Below are 21118 nucleotides of genomic sequence, written 5' to 3'. Positions count from 1 at the left end.
CCCAGGAACTGTTCACCGGTCGCGTTGACAGCATTCTAATTGACGAAAGCAGCCATTGAGTATGTAACAACAGTACAGTACACTCGTTAGACACACGTATATGTACCTGCGTACGCCAATTATATCTTTTTGTACACCATTTATTAATTACAAGGACATGGACTGACGTGTGCATTGATGCGCGACAGACGCGCACAGTTGTTTGCGTGTAGTAGTTCATCTTAATGCAGTTTCTTTAAGACCTGACTAAATACTGTACTGAGCATAAATTGTACATTGTAAAGTTAGATTGAGACAAAGTAAGTTAAAGATTCGGACATACCCTGGACATGAAGGCCTCTAGCCTTCCTCACAATTTCCTCCAAACTTCTTGTTGTATCCATGAAAAACAAAAACCTACTTAGCACCCAGTATTACCGATTGATCCATACATTTTCATGGGCCATTACCTCTACTCTATTCATCCCCTCTGAATGTCTGTCCTGTCTGTCCATCATCGCATCCATACAGTCTCCTCCAACAATCTGTCTTTCAAGGTACCTAATTAATAATATTTAGGCAAGCAACATGGCTTTCTGATCCAGCTAAATAAACGTAAATCCGCATTTAACACTTTTATATAACACTACTTAAATAAATATAAAGAAGAATAATTGTATTATATCTGATCTGATCTGCTTGTATAATCTGACGTCACTTTTTAGGCGATCGCTGAGCGCATCATATGACCATTCTTCTTGGTACTGATCCTATAATCTTCTCTTCCAGCTTCTTCCTTCTGCCTCTTTAGCGTATTCAGCTTCATGGTCTCTGGTTGAATACAAAAGCCCTCTTTGGCGGTATGGCAGTAGCGACCATTGAGCATTCGCCAGACTTTGATTGACAGCTGTATGCTATGCAACTTGTTAAAACTGTAGGTGCATACTAGGCTTAGCTGCTCCAACACTCTCCCGCTGCAAAAAAGCCCATAAACCCTAAATAAATTCCCAAGAGGAGGGAACGTAAATGAACCAATTAAACCGCTAATAGCCAGGCATTGTGTTCTCGAAAATAAGATAAACAATAGATGTTAGATTAGACAGAAAAATTGCATCTATTATTCATTAGGCATTTACTTTAGCGGTAATACAGTATTAGCGGGTCTATGATATTATTTTTGCGGCATAACTCCAGGGGCGCTGCCCCCATTGCCACAACCACCGCTACATCCTGAATCATGCCCCAGTATGACGTACACGCAGGATGGCTGGGTGTCCATTGTGAGCAACAAGATTACCTCTTAACATTAGCCGTAACGTGAACTTTTTGCTCAACAGACTGACCTCTCTGATACACTGCGCATGTGAAAACTAGTAACCTCTTACCATGTCCTTAATCCTATAAAAAAAACACGTTGACGCTTTTAAGGACAGTAACAGTAAAGAAAGATTGGTGTTTATTCGACGATGAGACTTGCCGGGCCCCTGCATACGCGAATGCAGCCCTGACTCGTGAGCTGTAAACTACTCTAACATCCGCAGCGTCACCCGCGTTTAGTACGAGAATGCGCGCGCTGTTCCTCGTAAGAACTGGTCCTGCTTGCTCTCGACGTCGTGAAAATAGCAGGTCCCTGTCTGCGTGGAGCCAATGCCAGAGATGTGGTTCATCAGCGTACTCTGTTCTCTCCTCCTAGCGTGGACCATGCTCGCTGGCAGCATCTGGCCAACAGAGACAAACCACGCTGTGCTTAGATGTGTCACAGGTCTTACGGCTTGTCACAGCTTAGTGTGTCACAGGTTAGTTTGTCACAGCTTAGTGTTTCACAGGTTAGCTCTGTCACAGCTAGTGTGTCACAGGTTAGCTTGTTGCCACGCTTAGTGTGTCACAGTGAGCTTGTCACAGCTTAGTGTGTCACAGCGGTTGTAGCTTGTCACCAGCTTAGTGTGTCACAGCGTTTAAGCCTTGCTCGGCCCAGCTTAGTGTTCACGAGGTTAGCTTGTCGCAGGCTTAGTGTGTCACAGGCTGTAGCTTGTCACAGCTTAGTGAGATACGTGTGTCACAGGTAGAGTCCGCACCTAGTGAGGCAGCCCATCTACTTAACTCATGCTCTTAGCCGTTATTTTCCCGTGTCTTTTCCAGAATTTCGCAATGGCACATCGCATGGCATCTTTTATCAGCGTTGTACTGTGACCACGTTACTTTCCTACGTACATTAATTTAAGTCAAAGCCTGCGCACCGTGCAATCAATATTGTAGAGTTACTGTGTACTGGCCGACTAGCTATAACGCGCCGTTAAAGTTTGTTGATGCTACTTTACAGCGGATCAAGATCAGACTCTTGCTGCTGCGTGGCAATATGTTTTTCTATCACGACCACAGCTATTATGCACCCCACTACCGTATGTGTGACAGTTGCAGCAGTTATTAGCATATTTGAAAAATAGTATAGAGTGTGTGTGTGATTGTGTTTGTGTGGCACATCGCGTCCACACTTGTGATGAGCTTGTATGTGTTACGGCTTCTAGCATTTTGGCAATACATTGCATGCGAGTATGTCGTAGAGTTAGTGTTCAAGTGATTGTGTGCGTGCTGTGCGTGCGTAAGGTGCATATTGCTGTGTGTGTGATAAGCATGTACGTTGTCACCTTGTAGCCCAGTGGCAAAACTTCACTAAGCAGGATGTAGTCGGTGCGTGTGTCACTCACAGTAGTTCACAGACTAACAAGACTTTGCTTGCTTGCAATGTAGTACGTGCGCACGCAGATGATGGCATGCTGAGGCATGCGTCGCAGTGCGTGCGTGCGTGCGTGCGTGCATGAGTTGAGTACTCGCCCAGCTGGGGTTCGCAGACTTTGGCAAGCTCGATGATCGAGAGAGTTGGCATCGATCCCTGCATTCAGCCATGTCTCCCTGCAGCTCTTGCTGTGTAAGCGGTCAGCTTCAAGTGGCATCTGTTCTCAGACCTTCAGAGTTTTGTAGTCGGACTGATGCGGTCAAGAGAACTGCTGTCAGGTATTCACGATACAAATAAACCTGCAAACAATACAGTATGGGTAGGACACTAATGGCTTGCATGTACTGCTAGCCTTCGATCTCTACATTTTATTTCGCATTTTCGTAAGACCGACGTATTAATGACTCGTAAAGTTGCTGGCTGCTGTAGCGTCCTGCATGCCAAACCACTAATGTCGAGACCATCAACAAGAGAACATGATCCGCAGGCAGGAAGTCCATCAGTGGCACCAGGTGGCATGCCGTGTACCTGCAGGCTGTGGTAGTCGCCCCTTAGCTTGTCATAGCTATGCGTGGGAGCCGTGTTTGCGTGCTCTTCAGAAGTGCTATAGTCCCAGATGGCAGGTTGGCTCATGGACATTGACGAGATTCCCGCGTCCGATGACAGGAGATGGTCCCTTCATCTCGCTACGACGCTCATCCTTCGTCCTGCCACGCCAGCAAGCGCAACAGACACGCCATTAGTAGTCAGCCGCGCACCCATCACCAGTCGCAAAGCAAGCACAGTTAACCCGCAGCCAGCACTTGCACTACGATCTACCGTGCAATGTTCAACGGCGGAATATATTTTCTATGACCTGTACAAAACCAATGGGTGGACTGGAAATAGACATTTACGGAGGAATTGGCCCAGTGCATATTTTTTGTAAAGATACATTGATTGCAAGTGCGCAAACAGTGAATAATAATTGGACAGGATTAGCCAGATAAACTAGTGACGGGTGTAGTTGCCACCGGCAGACCAGTATAGACATTAATTACTTGGACAATGGAAAACAGTCCCAGATTCAACTGCCAAGAACTACAAATGCGCAGCATTGCTTTTTGCCCCTCTCCCCCCGCTCCAAAGCTAGACGTTTGGTTTCGGTACATTCTTGAATTAACCAAGCTAAGTGTCTCACGTGACCGGTTTCCAGGAGTTCCCCTAACGAAACATTATGGCATGGTAATGAGGCCATAGTGTCAATGCCGATTTTTAGATTATTAGCTAGTACTCTAAAGGACACAGTTATGTACTCAGTGAGTTGCATTAGGCAATGATGTTCCACACCAAGCTTCAAGTCTTATACGAAATTCCACTACACTCTGCCTGCCAATTCCTACAGTAGATTACGAAACGCTTGCACGTCGCCTACCAATATGAGGTCCTTAACACGGAGTATGAGACATCTGCCAGATATCTAGCAGGATTGTGAGATGTGTATACATGCCTACAGGGATATGAGATGTGTGCAGCATATTAAGTCAGCTAGTATAGCGATGCCAGGCAAGATAATTGAGATATTGATGTGTATATTGCCAGCGGACTTGTGTTGACACTCCAAAACTGCTTGGCAAGGAATGACAAGATGCCTGCAGATGCCTAGGCATTGCGCAGCAAGATGTCTTGCAGCTGGTGTATACGATTTACAATTGGCCTGGCCGAACGATGCGCAACATTTTGAGATGACACCGGTACCCCCACACAAAGACCGGGCATGTGCATGGGTGTGCCCCGTGTTAATCGCAGGTTACTGTTGTGTTTGTTGGTTTCGATGAATTCAACGCTCGAGAAGGCAAGGCTTTAGTTATCGTATCAATAGCGGTGCTCGTTCACATGAAGTGGCAGCCGACCGATCTGCAGAACTAATAGCAAAATCGCTTCTAGGAAAACAGTAAGGCCGCTATCAAACGCACGGGCTCCCCCGCAGCGTAATCACGTTAAGGGGCCCGATGCTCACCCTGACCAGCCTCATCGTGAAGAATCGTTCAGCTCGCGGTGGTCGGACTTCAGACTCTTGCTTGTGGCGGCAGCCTTGCTGGTCGCGTACAGCCCCTGCAGAGCCGCGTACTCGCCGCTCAGCTGGCTCGTGCAGCCGCTGCAGTGTCTCGTGGTCGGCGAGGCAGGGACGCGCGCGCCACCGGCCTCGGTGCTCTCTTGGCGCGTCGCGCCAGCTGCCGCTTCCTTGCTCCTCGTCGCGCTTGGCCGACGGGGCCCGCCGCCACAGAGCGGAGTCGGCACTTGGCTGTGGTCGAGCGCGGCGATGGTGGAGTGCAGTGTCTGTGCTCTCGCACCTGCCGGAAGGCACACGTTCGATGGAGGCTTGGTAACGCGTCTTCATGCTGCCTTGTTATAATGTACTGTAAAGTCCAGCTTATTTTCGTGGATCTCACATTTTCGTGAGTTTCGATAACAAAAACATGTTCGTGATTTCTTAAAATTCGTGGATTGAAATCGTAGAACCGGCACTTGACATCTGCTACATCATATTTTCGTTGGCGAACGTAATGTTCGTGGCGATTGATAGCCCACGAATATTCATGAGAAATTGGTACCCACGAAAAAAAGGAATTTACAGTATCTATTGCTGGAATTTTTACATGCGCGGCTTGTTCTAACCGGTGCGCTCAATATGTGGTGATTTACTCGCGGTCTTCTACATGCTTATCTTGGGTATGAATTTAAGGCTAACATAAGTCCAAATAATAAAATTCCTAAGGACTACGGTTAGTATAGAACTGGGGCCTACTTAATTTTTATATTTGGCAGGCAGTCGCCATCTATTGAGTAATATTTGATTAATTACACGGCGATAATCAATATTTTAGCGCCGTAAGAGTACTGACAATGTTACCACGAGATATACTCGTTGTTTCGCGCCGACACGTGGCATTTTTGATTGATCGAACGAGTATTACTCGTAGTTCGGGGTGGAACAATGTTAGGAATGCGACCTGCACCAGGCAGTGGCTGAGGATGTATGTGTAAATTGCAGACGGAAAAACTAACACGAGCCTTCTGTCTTGTTTGGAGATTGTAGGGAACAGGATGAGAAGATGAGTAACATGAGACATGGTAGGGAAGCTAACCAAGGTCTCCCGTTTATAATTATAGGTGGGGAATAATTAGAAGAGTGTGCTGCCTGCGTGGGGGGAAGGGCAGGCTAGGTCTTCAACTAACGCTAGTGCACTTAAACCTGCATAATAGTCACTATAGGAAAATGTCAAAAATTCTATATAAGGAAATGATGTAAAGAAAAAGAAAATTAAATGTAAAGAATGCATGATAAATAGATTAAAATAAGTAAATGACGAGAGAGGAAGCTAACGAAGGTCTCCTGTTTGATAACTTCGAGGTCGCGAACTAATAAGAGAGTGTCTGCTCTCATTCCCTTGAACATTCAGCAGTACTATAATATTCAGAGAATTCTTTCCAGCTGGTAGACAACATGGATAACAAGACAAAGAGAGCAAGCCAGTTGAGGCTCTATCGCGGTAACTTTCTCAATGTAGATGTCTACCTGGTTTTAAAAAGCCGCTTAGCAGAATTAGACTGTAGACTGCGAGTTCTAGTCTCTGGCAGGTTGTTAGTCTTGATCGTTGATAGTTTCGCACTGCTCTTCACACGCTCGTCAGTTCTAAAGGCACAGGTTCTTCTTCTCCTCAGTAAAGTGGCATTCTGCCAATGCCGTGCCGCACGTAAACAGATGTATCCGAGAAAGCAATAGCCGAAAGATGGCTACACAGTGAAGGATATTACTATATCATGGCATCACCTTGCTACTTTTTTTCGGAAAAGAAAAGGCAAAAAAGATTAAAAATGAAAGAGTCTGCTGGCGTTTCACTGCTGTGGTATGGCACCTCATTACTCACACCAACATAAACCGTACAAATATTATTTTATAAGTCATGATTCAAATATTATATTACTTAATATAATATATAATATATCGGATTAGAATGAGATGGATGGTATGAATGAATGGGGTAATGGAATGATATGAGTTAAATGGATGGATGGAATGGATGGATAGATGGAATAATGATAAATACATGAGTACATAGATACTCATCAGATGTCAGGGGAAATGATCTAACACGATGACCAGAAAATGGCAACTCAGCGGTTCTCTGCGACAGGCATGAGGTGATCCTTAGAGCTGCCAGGAATCTCTCCCGTTAGGCTGGCTGATGTCTTTGTTGCTGTCCTCGCTCTCGCATACCTGAAACCAGCACAGAACTCGCTCCACGTGCAAAAGAAGAGTGCAGACGAACATGCATGTTAGTGCAGACAGGAGTGACCAGGAGAAGAGAGAGAGAGAGAGAGAGAGAGGTAATAGTAACTAGGCCACATTCAAAATGGTGGGGATGGAATGACAGTTGAGTGAAAATGGCACCCCATGTGCCAAGTCAAGCATACAGATATTGCCATCACCACAATACAGTATTGATTAGATGCAAGTGCCTTACCGGCCCGTAGAGTTATCAGCTTTCTTCTGCCTCCTCAATTTCTGCATGCATGGCCTTCATATTTTGCAACCTGATTCCCTGAACCTCCTCTGCTCAGTTACTGGTTCCTGCAATGATTGACTCCTCCAGCCGACTCTTCCAAATGCGGCGCACTTCTCGCTCGCCTTTAAGCTTCTAAGCTCTTTTTCATGGTGCCTTCCATTCAGTCGATTCCAAGCTTGTACCGGCTAACAGAACACGCTTATCGTATTTTACGTTTCATGGACATGAATAACGGACTTTAACATTTTATGATACGATATTAACTACTCATTACAGCTGAATTTGTTTTATAAAAGCGTCGGTCTTTTGCGCATTTGGCTGCATTTTTCATGCTCTGTTGTGCGTTGTAGAACATCTGTTATAACGATCTACGAAAAAAATTAACATTAAACATCAATGTTATAATGAACAAATGTTGGCCAAGTGAAACAGGGTTGCATGAGTAGACCGCACAGTAACAGATTTTGCTCGCGTAATAATTTTTTAAAAATGGAATGAAACGACAGTATAATATCGCACTAAATGAAAATTGTCTCGTAGTGTATGTCAACAGCTCTGCACTTACTTTTCATCTGCGTGCTGTTCGGAGGCGACTAGTTTCTGGCCGATCGGTCCGATCTTGGCTAGCCTCGTCGTTAGCTGCTCCAACTCGCTTACTGCACCTGCTGTGCCTTTATTCTTCTCATTTACCAAGATCCTTGCAGAGAGAGCTAAGCCGGTGAGTTCACGTGTGACTTCACACGCTTTCATTGCACCAAAACCAGACAGATCAAATGTAAGACAACGTACAGTTAGCAAGTACTGCAAGTTGTGTACTAAACGTCAAATATTTTGCAGGTTGAAATCTATCAGTTTTTGCTGTAGGTATCATAGTAAACGTAGCAATCACATAGCCTAATTTATTATAACAACTAACAGTATTCAACAGCTTTTTCCAATATTTTTACGCAATGGTTAAGTGAATACTCGATGGCATTCCATAATATACTAAGTAACACTTTTTAGCACACAAAAATTGCTACAAATACTGATAAAGACGCTTGGTATCTGGCACAAATGAAAGAACCTATAATAAACATGGAAGTAGACCCCCCACCACCCACTAACGAAACCTAACCCTATACGCAGGTCGATAAGATGCCTGCGATCGTATCGAGAGCTTCGCGGGCCGCCAGCGCCACCTACGATCGCGCTTACACGGTCGCCAGCCGCCACCTACGCTCTCGCAGTGCAGCCCATCGCGTCTTCTTTGTCGAAGCGAGCTGCTGCAGCGTTGTCTCCGTTCTCTTCTCTGAGCTCGCCGTCGCGCGGCGTCACCGCGTCCGTTGCTGCGCTCTGCAGCTCGCGTCCGAGCCGCTTCATCTCGCGCTGCATCTCGACGAATCTGCACGTTGGCAGATCGCGATCGTCGCTGTCCCTTCGCTCGAGCCGTGGTCGCAGGCGCGCGCATCTCCTTCTCGTGCGGACTTGCTCTCGCGCTGTCCAGCCGCGCGCTCTCCTCCTCGCAGCGCTGGTTGTCGCGCGCACCTCCTCCAGCCGCCGGCGTCTGCGGCCTTCAGCGACTCGACTCAGCTTCAGCAGCTGCTTGTTTCTCGTCGCAGCTCCCCGGCCTCGGTGCGCGCGTCCTCGCCGGCCGCGACGCGCGTCCAGCCGCCCTCTGGAGACGCACAGCAGCAGCGTCCGGCGTCGACGAGCCGCGGTCTCGGCGCGCGCTCGCGCCTCTGCCGGCTCGCAGCGAGCGTCAGACTCCGCGCGCAGACGCTCGCTGTCGGCCGGCGGCGAGTTGCCCGCGCGTCCTCTGCCCGCCCGCGCGCAGGCCGGCCGCCATCCGCGGGCCGCACCGCCGCGCCTCAGCCGCGCGACCCGACCACCGCTCGCTCGCGGCTCGCGGCCCCCGCTGTCGCCGCTGCGCCGCCTCGCCCGCTGCCAGGGCGTCGGTGCGCGTCCACCCCCGCGCGCAAGCGGTTCGCCCACCACCTTCGCGCAGGCTTGCGGTTGATCACCTCGGGTGGCGGCCCGGCTCCCGCTCGCACTTCTCGGCGGCCTCCCGACCGGCGGCGCCCTCCTTCCCCAGCGCTCGCCACTCGCGGCCTCAAACTCGAACGCCGCGGCCGCGGGCGAGCGCGTCGGCCGCGTCGCCGCAGCGACGCTCCAGCAGCTCGCACTCGTACTCGGCGTGGGACGCGCGCGCCGACAGCTCCGCGGCGCCCTCGTGCAGCCTCTTGTTCTCGCGCTCGACGTCGGCGAGCCGCGTGTCGGCGTTCTGCTTGTTGCGCGTGCGCAGCGCGTCGACGGTGTGCGTGAGGCGCGCGCACTCGCGCTCGTGCTCCTCGCGCTGCCGCTGCATGCTCTCACGCGCCGTCGCGAGCGCTCGCGTCGCCTCGTCGTGCTGCTTGCCGACCTCCTGCGTCTGCTGCTCCAGCGCCAGCTGCGCCCGCGTGCCCTCGCTCACCGTCTCCTGCGAGAAACGAAGAGAAAAGAGAAAGTCAAGCAAAAAGTCAGAAAAAGAAAGTCAATCAAAGAACGGTAGTTCTTAGCCGCTTGGTTTTAGAACGGTAGCCGCTTGGTTTTAGAACGGTAGCCTTTAGTTTTAGAACGGTAGCCGCTTAGTTTTAGAACAGTAGTCTTTAGTGTTAGGAAGGTAGCCTTTAGTTTTAGAACAGTAGCCGCTTAGTTTTAGAACGGTAGCCTTTAGTGTTAGGAAGGTAGCCTTCAGTTTTAGAATTGTAGCTGCTTAGTTTTAGAACGGTAGCCTTTAGTGTTAGGAAGGTAGCCTTCAGTTTTAGAATGGTAGCCGCTTAGTTTGCCGTGGGCGTGCGTCGAGATTCGACGCGCCGCTTTCAATAATTTACCGAGGAGTATATGTTTGCTGTCTGTGTTTATTAGGAGACTGTTTCCCCTTGCGTTCATCATGGACCGAAGCAAGTGCCCTCGAAACTTGGAGCATATATGATTGATTTTGATATTGATATGATTGCAGTTGCATTCCCCAATGCGACGCTGCCAAAACTGGCAATCTGTTAAAGAATTCCCGCGTGGATCTGACGATAACATGATCAGTGAAGTGTCTCTCGGAAGCACATCTGCTACATCTGCTACACTCCCTCTATTCACATACATTATTACAAACACCGCAAAACAAAGTTTTTATAGTCACTTCTCAAAACTTCTACAGGACTTACCTGAACACACACTGCCACTATACATTGCCTCCATTGCGACAGCTAATTCTTGGATAAGCCAAGAGAAGTAGCGGAATATTCCAGAGCACCGCACGCCTGCGCGTGGACGCATAGCGCCACCGTCCAGAGCGATAGACTGTACTATGAGACATAGACTGCCGCCGCGCACCTGCAGCTTCTCAAGCTTCTCGCTGAGCCGTTTGTTCTCGCTGTCCACAGCTCGAGCGCGCGGGGCTTCGTCTCGACGGCGGCGCCTGTCTGGGCGTCCTCAGTGCCTGCTGCAGCCTCTTGTTTTCCAGCTGCAGCCGCAAGATGGCGCCCTCGCCGACTCCGAGCTGCCTCCGAGAGGGAGTTCGCTGGCGGAGTAACAAAAGCGATTACGACACGCAGCGGTGGATGCCGTCGGCTGGCAAACTTGCTGAGAGAGTGTGTGAGATGAGACCCACACTCCGCAAGTACCGGGGTCAACGAAATTAATCAAAAACAAAATTAGTCTTAACATCACTTTTTCTTGTAGACTGCACCGCTATCCACTAGTTGAAGTGAGAAATTCGTACTTCGGCCATGTTTCTGTCAATGGTCTACGAGAAGAATTTGTAAAATTGAAAATTTAAGGCTAACATTAAGACTAATTTTGTTGCTGGCAACCGCGCCTCAGCTCGTTAAAGTTGTGGCTGCGAGCTACCTAACAGTATAAACGATTAAAAGAGAATGACATTCAAAAAAACACGAGAAACCAAAGAATCACCGAACGAGAAATGCGAACGAATAATTGACGACACAAATAAGGAGTGTTTATAAAAGAACGAAATAGACAAGAATTGCATTCGAGTAAAGACGGTTGTGACATGCGAGGTGTGGGTGGTCGGTCGCACGCGCGACTTTCCAACGAGCAGCAAATTGAAGCGAGGAAATTACTGAATTGTTTCACGGTCCAGGAAGAATTCCATCTCCGCGCAGAAACTAGCATTCGCTACAGGAAACAACATGCAGGAAAAGGCGTGTGATTAAATCGCGTGGCACGTTAACGGTTGCGTGGACGCGCGACCCGCTGCACACGGAAAAACAGATTTACAGCATGCTTGAAATCTCCGACAGATAGCTAAATCATGCTGCCTCTGATGTGTAAGCCAACCAATACTCTTAACTACATCTCTATCCCAGGCCTCATCTATATTAGATTTTACCTTCATATGAAGGCATTCCTTGACACTCAGCTACGAACAAACAAGCCGAGAGAAAAAATGCAAACATTACGCTAACGATAACAACACCAAGTTAAGAATGAATACTGCAGCTAACCAAAACAACTACTAGATTACATCATCGAGTAAAACCAGCTAAATCTATCTGCTACTCTCAGATCTACACTGCACACACTCACAAGCTCTAGACATCTTATTAGCAGTCGCACAAAGTCAAGTTCAAAAGATGCATGCAACGATCTAAGAAGAGTTTCGTGCAGGAGGCCACGATAAAGCTGCTGCATAGACGCTCCGCAGACCTACTGGAATGAGTAGCATGTACACCTCTCTCACACCTCCAGAGAAGTGAGGTGTGCATGCCCTCCCTCTTACTTACAGAGATGCCGGCGTGTGACCGCCCCTTAGATACCTGCCAGAGATGTGGCGTGCTCCTACTCTCACGTACCAGCAGAGATACCGCATGCTTACGGCCTCTCACGTACCTGCAGAGATGCGCCGAGCGTCGTCCAGTCAGCTTCCGAGTTCGCCGACTCGTTGATCGAGTTTGTCTTGTCGAAGTGAAGCTGTATGTTCTGCGCGTCAGCCGCTCCAGCCGATCCTTGTCGCCTCACGCTCCTGCAGCCATAATACATGCAGCATTAGCACCAGTGATGGTCAGTACGTGGGGGTCAGTGATGAGGTCAGTGGTGATGTCGGTACGTAGGGTCATTGATGAGGTCAGTGGTGATGTCGGTACATAGGGGTCATTGATGAGGTCAGTGGTGATGTCAGTACGTAGGGGTCATTGATGAGGTCAGTGGTGATGTCAGTACGTAGGGGTCATTGATGATGTCAGTGGTGATGTCAATGTGTGGAGGTCAGTGACTATGCCAGTGGATGGAGTTAGCGCACAGAGGTCAGTAGTGATGTCAATGCACTGGGTCAGCAGATTACCATTTGTGACATCCTGACTTCGATCATCACTACACACAACTCGGCAAACTGTACACACTAACGTTGCTCGCTCGCAGCAGTCACTCGGCGGCGCCACCTACCTCCTCGAGTTCGCTGATCTGCGCCTTGCACTTCATGAGGTCGTTCTCAAGGTCGATGATCGTCTCGACGCGCTTGTGGCTCGCGCTCAGCTGGTCCTCCAGCATGTGCTTCGTCTCCAGCAGAATGTGGTTGTCCTCCCTCACCTCCTGCACGCGATGGAAACACGGAGAGCGGTTGTCACTATGCGAGAACACACGGCGACGCGAGAACACGCGACGACGCGAGAACACGCGACGACGCGAGAACACGCGACGACGCAAGAACACATGATGACGCGAGAACACGTGACGACGCGAGAACACATGATGATGCGAAAACACGTGATGACGCGAGAACACATCACTACGTGAGAACACATGATGATGCGAAAACACGTAGCAACGAAGCGAGAACACGTGACGCAGGCGAGACAACGTGACGTACGCGAGAACACGTGACGACGTGAGAACACGCGATGATGCGAGACCAACTCAATGCGATTGGGTGGCGCCAGATGCGAGGGAACATGTGACCTTTGTGAACATGCCACCTTTCTATTGATATAGGATAACGTATAAAAAAAGTGCAATCAGGTTCGAGCATGCCGGAGTGATTAGCGGTGTGGCGACGCCCTGTAATTTAAGCATACCTCGAATCTCGCTTTGAAGAATTCCATCTCATTGAGTTTATCCTTGAACCTGAGCAGCTCTGCTTCCAGCTTCTCTACCTTGCTCGCCTGCAGGTATTAATAGCAATCATAATCGCATTCTCCACTAATGGAATGAACAATCGCAATTCATATTAATTCCAGACAGTTAAGAGCGAGATGATATTAGTTCGCGACCACATTAGTTATGATATACAAATGCATAATATGTACCTACGTTAAAAGTGTGTCGATTAATCAAGTTTCTACAGTTAGTAAGGATAATACAAAGAAACATAATGCCAACATATGAGCCATATCAATGGTTAATGTATGGGCTTTATTTCACAAATAGCTTTAGCTAATAGAGTGCCAGAAAATTCCACCTTCTCCCGCACAACGTCCAATTCATCTCTGTAGGCTCGTGCTGATCGCGCGTCCTGGATTAACTCCAAATTCTATTTAAAAAACACACACAAAGACTACACATTAAAAACCTTCTGCATATGAACCCACATAAATGTATAATTATAGATAAGTTTGTAATACTATGTAGGCAAAATGTAGAAATACAAACGTTATTACATTATTATATAAATGTTAATAACTGCGTAAAATATATAGTACCAACAAAAGATCGTTTTAGGCATACCCAATCAATTCACTGGGATCCTTTTTATTATCCCTCAGCATAAAAATCAATATTGATAGCAAACAAGCCCAGTATAATTTAAAACCGGCTCGTCCCTGGAGGCGCCATTCAATTCTACCTACACGCTAATATGACGAAGTAATTTCCTGTACTGATTGCACCTACTAGCAAGCAGACTGACTCACCACACTGCACACATGTCAATAAAACAGAGAAATCAATACGCTACTGCCCGAAGAGTGAAATCTCTACTATTTAAATTGCAAAAGTGGGAGACAAAATTTAATTGAATTGTGTACTGTTATTGTCTGTACCATCGTCTTGTTGTAGTATTGTCTCAATGTTTCATTCACTAATGTTCGATATAAATACAAACAATTCCACAAATTTGTGGTATTATCTATGTAACCAGCCTGCACTCACAACATATGCTGCTGTTGCTTAAACTAACCTAACCTCAAACATACATATATGAGCAAAATGTAAACATTGCATGTCTCTGTTATTTGTTGCTATGGACCTGATAAAACTTGGTGAACACTCACCTCTTGTTTTAATTTCGTAGAGAGTGCTTTTGAAAGATCCAGTTCCTCCTGTAATTCTGAGCACAATTCAATTTTCTCCTCTCTATAAAAAAAAGCATTTCAAATATTGCAAAGTTCCTATAAATATCTATAAATATGTAAATTCTATACAAATCATCAAACTACAGTACTAATAAGAGATATGTCCAAAGCGGTATCCGATATTCTCCCATACAACCATACTATTGAGTAATGTGTGTTAGTAGTATCTAGTACAACAACCAGCATACAATAGATAGCACACACTGTAGGTCTTTATTAGGTAGGAGGGCAAGAAAACGTTTTCGGAAAGGAGCAAAAATTCCTGGATGTCACAGAGAATTTTCAGCCCGGGGGCTTTTCGCCATTTTGCTAAAAGAACAACAAAATAAACGAGACACAATGCACGACTTTTGTTCACAGTGGACCTGTTTTGACAGAAAGATGGTTAGCGAAAACAGCCGTCAAAGCACGTTTAGTAACGTGTCCGCGCATGTCCGACACACAAGCGCACGCACGCCCACCCGATGTTGCCACGGCGGCTCTGCTAACAAACAAGTTTCCCGGTACGGGACCGAACTAATCGGCCGAAAGCCTACCGCCGCATCCACGTTCTGCACGGCACCGCCGTGGTCGTGCAAGGTGGTCGTGCAGTTTTTCAGCAAATTTAAGTTTTTCCCAGTTTTTTCCGTGAGTTTTTTCAGCGGACTGTAACAACTTACAGCTCCTGCCGCAGTCGGCGCTGCTTCGCCTTGCTGTCGGCGAGCTCGACGGCGAGGTGGTGCGAGTCCTCCTTGCTGCCGGGGTGGATCGGGGGCGTCATTAGCTTCTCCGCGCACAGAGTCAGCTCGAGAATTTGCTGCGGACACAAAAATTATTCGCTGCAATTGACCTACGTTTGCCTTCGAATGACTCGACTCGCAGCTCTGGTCAATTATTGTTGTATGTGTAATGTATTATGGGTAAAAGTAAAAGTATTATGGGTAAGACGTTCTAAAAGATGATGCGGCGGCAATTTGGCGCGAATAAAATAGGTATATACTTGTCTAGCTTTACCGACCTAGGACCAATATATACGGTAATCACGGGTACTTTGCATAAATTGAAAAGTTTTTCCCACGCACTAGCCATTTCCCTTGGCCAACTCCCAACTACCAAGTGACTGAATGAAACTGCTGACTCGATGGGTATCAAATACACACGCGGGCGATAAAACAAGATTAGACACACGTGGCATAAACCGTGTGTGGTCCCGAGTTCGTGTACGCCACACAGACACGAACTCACACACAGACACAAGTGGTGCTGAAACGTCATCAGCACTAAACGGAGGGTATACCACTATCGGCCAAAAACTGAATGCAGTAAAGCGCTGGAAGGGGAAGGACAGCATTCTATCACACGCTCCGTACGACACATGGACGGGCGACGATGCAGCTGTTAGCAAAGCTGTTAGCAACAACACAGTGAGCGATGAGGCCAGCAAAGCTGACGGTGGTAGCAGCAGCAGGGTTGCTGTCCCTGCAGCTAATGCTGCGAACAGCCGGTGAGGGCGTTTACCTGCTGAAAGTCGTCCCGCTCTCGCACTAGTCGCCGACACAGGCCGTACAGTGACTTGTACATGAGCTCCTGTTGGTCCTGTGGGAACTCTCCCAGCTCCTGCCACTCCTGCGTGAGCAAGTTCTCTGTGTTGTCCGTCACCTGTGAGGGGTGGACACGGCCGGTGAGAAGAGATGGACATGATGACATGATGGTTTGCGAGCGAACGTTGTTCCCCCACAATAATTACGAATTTTTTATTTTAATACGCATGGGTGGAATCCCAAAACAATAATAGACGACATTGAAAAGTAACCGTCAAAGATATTGCTTATAATCGTTTTGTATCTATATATCTATGAAGTCAAACGTTTAACTCGGCCACCGTATAATTGCAACCATAAAAAAAACTCATCAGAACATAGCACTTTACTGTCATGTAATAAACAAGTACACATACACATGTTCTGGGAATATATTGTGAATTTCTCATTTCCACTGTGAATGTAATGAACCATACATCCCACCAAAACTAAAGTAAACCCATAATTGCAGACTGGTTCTGAAATCATCTTTCAGAACAAGGAAGTTTGGACATTTAATAACTTTTAATAGACAAATTAGGCAAATGGGCGATTAAAGTGCATGACGTCACGATGTCAACTGCAACAGTTTAACATCTGTGCACGCGCATTTCTTAATTTCTCAAGACGTTCACATCCAAATGCCATGCCTACTGGCGATTTCCCACGCACGGCGTTTTGTAAAACGACCAGTTAAATTACTGTGTGCATGTTCATGAAGGAAATCGACTTTGCCTTGATTTATGAAAGTGGGCACAGGTTTTATTTGCTTGCGAGCATCGTGACGTGATTGAGAAATGAAGTGTCAACAGTGTGATCTGACAGCCTGAGGCGGATAACCGGCTGTACATATATATGCAACTACGTGCCAATGTTTACACCGTTTATAACTACCAACAGCGACTGGTATTGTATCTGTGCCAATTCCCTGATTGACAAAGCATCGGCGTAATTCAAACTGCTATTCTGAACGGCAATTTAGATAGCTAATCAAAGCATAAATTAAATGTCACGACAATATAATGCAACATGCATTGCCTGTCAGTGGTAAATTATGCATACCGCGAGAAAATGCTTACTCTTTTTCGTATATTAACTCTCCATATATCCAGAGAGACATGATACAAGATTGCGTGGCACAGCTTTGCTGTTGATCCTGAGCGCTGCGCGCGGATGAGACGCGCAGTTCCGCGGGATATGCGCACGCGACCGCGGGGATGTTCAAGTATGAAGCGCTGTCCGCAGTGGAGACGTGCGCCAAATTCGAGGCCCGGCGCACGTCTCCACAGCGGTCAGCGGATGGTCTGTAGTTTTAGAAGATAACAATGAAGACTTTGTTCTAAATAAGAACTATCGGCGGCTAAATAAGAGCAATATACAGACTTTTGCATTTCTTGTCTAGTCAGTCAAAGGGCTTGTTGGGGGTCCACTATGCAGAGCTTCCAATTGAAATGGCCCATGAAATTGTTAAGTGGAATTGTGTTTTTCGGAACCCCAAAGAAAATGTCTCCCTCTTACATGCACCCCCTCCCTGATCAATCACGCATTCAGGCGTAAACAATAACAGAGATGAAATTGTGTTGAGTTTATGGCTCTTGACGCACGTGCATTGACGTACAAGACTGATGAAACACAGGCACTAATGGAACGTCTCAATAAAAATAAATCTTCACACAATTTTTCACAATGATCAACCGCCGCCTGTGTGTAAAATAGGTGAACGTATGTCAAACATATATGGTTAGTACTTACTGTGACATATTCGTGACTAACTGACACCACTAAATTGGTAAAATGTTCAATGCACCTTAAGAAGTTCTGAGAACTTACGAGGTTATCATCGCGGAACTCCCGACACCGCCCATCCTAATGTCACAAAGCTATATGTAAACAAACACGCGTGTTGCAAGGGTGCGTGCCTCCAATATCCATTTCGAGGCCCGCTAAGCCAAGCATAAAGCGTGCGGGCAAGACGTCACACACATAGACGTCAAACACAGCTACGTTCATTGGCTAAAACAATCGAGTAGCGTGGTTAGGGATTTTCGGAATTATTTAATTTTAAGAAAAATTGCAATGTTCAATGATTGACGCACTCGTTCACTTCCGAAAGCGGGTAAAAATGCCTAATTTTTCCACTTCGGTGCGAAATGCATCGGCCGGGCCTTTTATTATTTACGAAAAGCAAACAGTCTCGCCAAACACCTACACGCAGTAATGGGTCACGTCATTGACGCCCCATTCATGCCCATCAACGAAGAAGGCGGGGCTTATTCTGATTACGGAAATGCGAAAATGCAACAGAAGGACGTAGCGCAGTGCGCTAAACAGCGTGTTATTTTCGTATGTGTGCCAAACTCTATCGTAGGAAACCGTTTTAGCCTAGCAGAATGCCCTAGTTCCTGAGATCAGCGATATGGTGGTCCAATGGCTCCCCATATTTAAAATATAAAACTCTGGTGCGGCGTATAGGCTGTGATTGGAAGACACAAAGTGTCAATCCTCGGCGCGCCTCGGCATCATGGCCGCATCACGTCTAGATCTCTCATTACCTGTACTTTGTATCTCAGTCAACCCATTCCTCTCTTTGCTATCATTCTATATCCTCCTATATATCCTTATATCTCTAACATGTTGACATACTTGGCTTATCAGGCCTATAACCCCGAATTTCGTTTCCTTCTCTGCTCGCACTCACCTCCTCTTCACCACCCCCGTTTTAACCACCCGCTCTTGTGTGACTTACCATCTGTACTGCACGCACACTTCATCTCCCTATTTCCCCAGTAACTAGCCCCAGCAGCTAGGAACAGACCTCGCCACTCCCACGACCATCTCTTTCCCTCTCCCTCTCTTCCTTCCCCTTACACCGCCTCACCTGCTGGATGTAGGAGACCATCTCTTTCCCTCTCCCTCTCTTCCTTCCCCTTACACCGCCTCACCTGCAGGATGTAGGAGACCATCTCTTTCCCTCTCCCTCTCTTCCTTCCCCCGTACATCGCCTCACCTGCAGGATGTAGGAGACCATCTCTTTCCCTCTCCCTCTCTTCCTTCCCCTTACACCGCCTCACCGGCTGGATGTAGGAGACCATCTCTTTCCCTCTCCCTCTCTTCCTTCCCCCTTACATCGCCTAACCTGCAGGTTGTAGGGGACCATCTCTTTCCCTCTCCCTCTCTTCCTTCCCCCTTCCACCGCCTCACCTGCTGGATGAAAGAGACCATCGCGTGCTGTATGGACAGGTCGAGGTTCTGGATGTTGTCGATCATGTCCTCCTTCTTGTCGCACTGCACGGCGCAGCCGAGCACCAGCAGCAGCAGCCGCTCCAGCTCCTTGACTCCGGCCACTAGAGAACCAACGAGAGGGATTCAGTGAAGCCACTCAAGAGAAACCATGGCCCTGCTGCTGCCGCGCGTCAATTAGCAGGCAGGTGGCATACTTTGCAAGAAATCACAGCCTCGCTCCACTACTCTCACAAGTGTCGCCCAATACTAGGTAGACAAACGTAAAGCTCTACCAGTGTAGCCCCTTTCGCTGTCGTTACAGGGACTCCTTGTAGAGGGAGATAAGGGGCTACACGGGTAGAGCTAACGAACAACATGCTTTAGTACAGCTAAGCAATCGCTGCCTCACTCCACTGCTCTCGTGCGCTGCTCAGTGAACATGCAGCAGCCAATTACCCGATAGCAGTCTACGAGCGATAGAAAATAAATAACTGTAATTAATTTAGGAAATGCAGGCGCACACTGCACGTACTTCCAACCATCGCGTGATTAATTCAAAAGACGAATCACGTAACAGCCTTCAATATACATGTGCTGATGCAACTATTCAATTTTACATAATGCTTTGCTTGATAGCCGCGACAATTCCCGTCTACAAAGATCAAAAACTGTTGTAGCTGAAAGGAATGCCCTGCGATAGAAAGAAGCATCTGAAAACAACTTCAGCTCTTTTCTCATAGCTTCACCTTTTCATACAGTCTCTACATCACCTGATTATAACTACATAAAGATTACCCATCCTGTAAAATTAATAGTTTGGTTATAATGTACAAATTGCTGCACAAGCCAGCACCTAATTATATTGCAGACGTTTATTATATTTTTATTACTCAAAGAACACTTGTTAACAGCAGCCCAACAGGCACTATACAGAAACTGGATCTTTACTCTAGAGATAATAGCCACCTTAGATGCTGTGTTATGCATATTTTATAATGCGTGGTTACACACAAAAACTCTAGCTACCTCCAAACTCATTAAATTGCAATTCAAAATTCATAGCTAATCAGAAAGTAAAAACCTCACATCAATGAAATACTGTACGCGATTTTTCCTGCACAGCTTTCACTTAACTGCGTGCGTATACGCCCCTCGCGTGCGGCGCCGGCATATTTCGGACAGGTAGGAAGTGATTTACAGGTGTGGTATTAAGTCGCAGGCTATTTGAGCAGATCTCCTATCCTCCATCGCAATTATCTCTCAGTACAGCCGGAACCAATGATGTGAGATCTGTGAGCAGACCATACATACAACCGGCTCAGACACGCGCGCACGCACGTCCCACACGCGGAAGGACGATGGCAAACGGAAATCATTTGCAAGGAATTATGACTCAGTGTAATTTCTGCTTAACTTTTTTTTACCACTGCCAAGCCCCCTGAGAACACTCGTGTGCAATACACAGGTGGGATTTTTCATCCGAAAAGTCGCAGCTCAACTAATAACAGGGGAATATAGAGAAGCTGATCCTGACACAACCCCTTGGAGACACATGTGAACAATAAGATGCGCTCAGCTAGAATTTAAATTATGGGGTGCTCTACTGAGTATAGCATTTGAGGGAGAGCAGCCAACAATAACTGTCCGCGTGTAGACTGAAAGCACCTATTGGTTATTTACTAGCACTAGCAGGTCGGCAGTTTGTCCTGTATACAGGCGCGTAGCCAGGGGGGGGCGGTGGGGGCGGTC

General features: G+C 47.2%; 1 protein-coding gene across 1 annotated transcript in view; it reads right to left on the bottom strand.

Moving 5' to 3' along the window:
- LOC106807823 (girdin-like) overlaps positions 1-21118 on the bottom strand; it is a 97182-nt gene that overhangs the window by 31521 nt on the left and 44543 nt on the right. The window contains exons 6-12 of the mRNA XM_014810291.1: positions 19349-19491; positions 16086-16226; positions 15248-15384; positions 14508-14589; positions 13697-13768; positions 13314-13400; positions 12685-12831 (exon numbers count right to left, since the gene is read on the bottom strand). Of these exons, the coding sequence (XP_014665777.1) occupies positions 12685-12831; positions 13314-13400; positions 13697-13768; positions 14508-14589; positions 15248-15384; positions 16086-16226; positions 19349-19491 (809 nt within the window). The remainder of the gene's footprint in view (positions 1-12684; positions 12832-13313; positions 13401-13696; positions 13769-14507; positions 14590-15247; positions 15385-16085; positions 16227-19348; positions 19492-21118) is intronic.

The sequence above is a fragment of the Priapulus caudatus genome, unplaced genomic scaffold (assembly GCF_000485595.1).
Source record: "Priapulus caudatus unplaced genomic scaffold, Priapulus_caudatus-5.0.1 Scaffold12, whole genome shotgun sequence".
Classification (NCBI taxonomy): Eukaryota; Metazoa; Priapulida; class Priapulimorpha; order Priapulimorphida; family Priapulidae; genus Priapulus; species Priapulus caudatus.
Note: the sequence above shows the minus strand (reverse complement) of the source record. Positions and strands in the feature narration are given on the sequence as shown.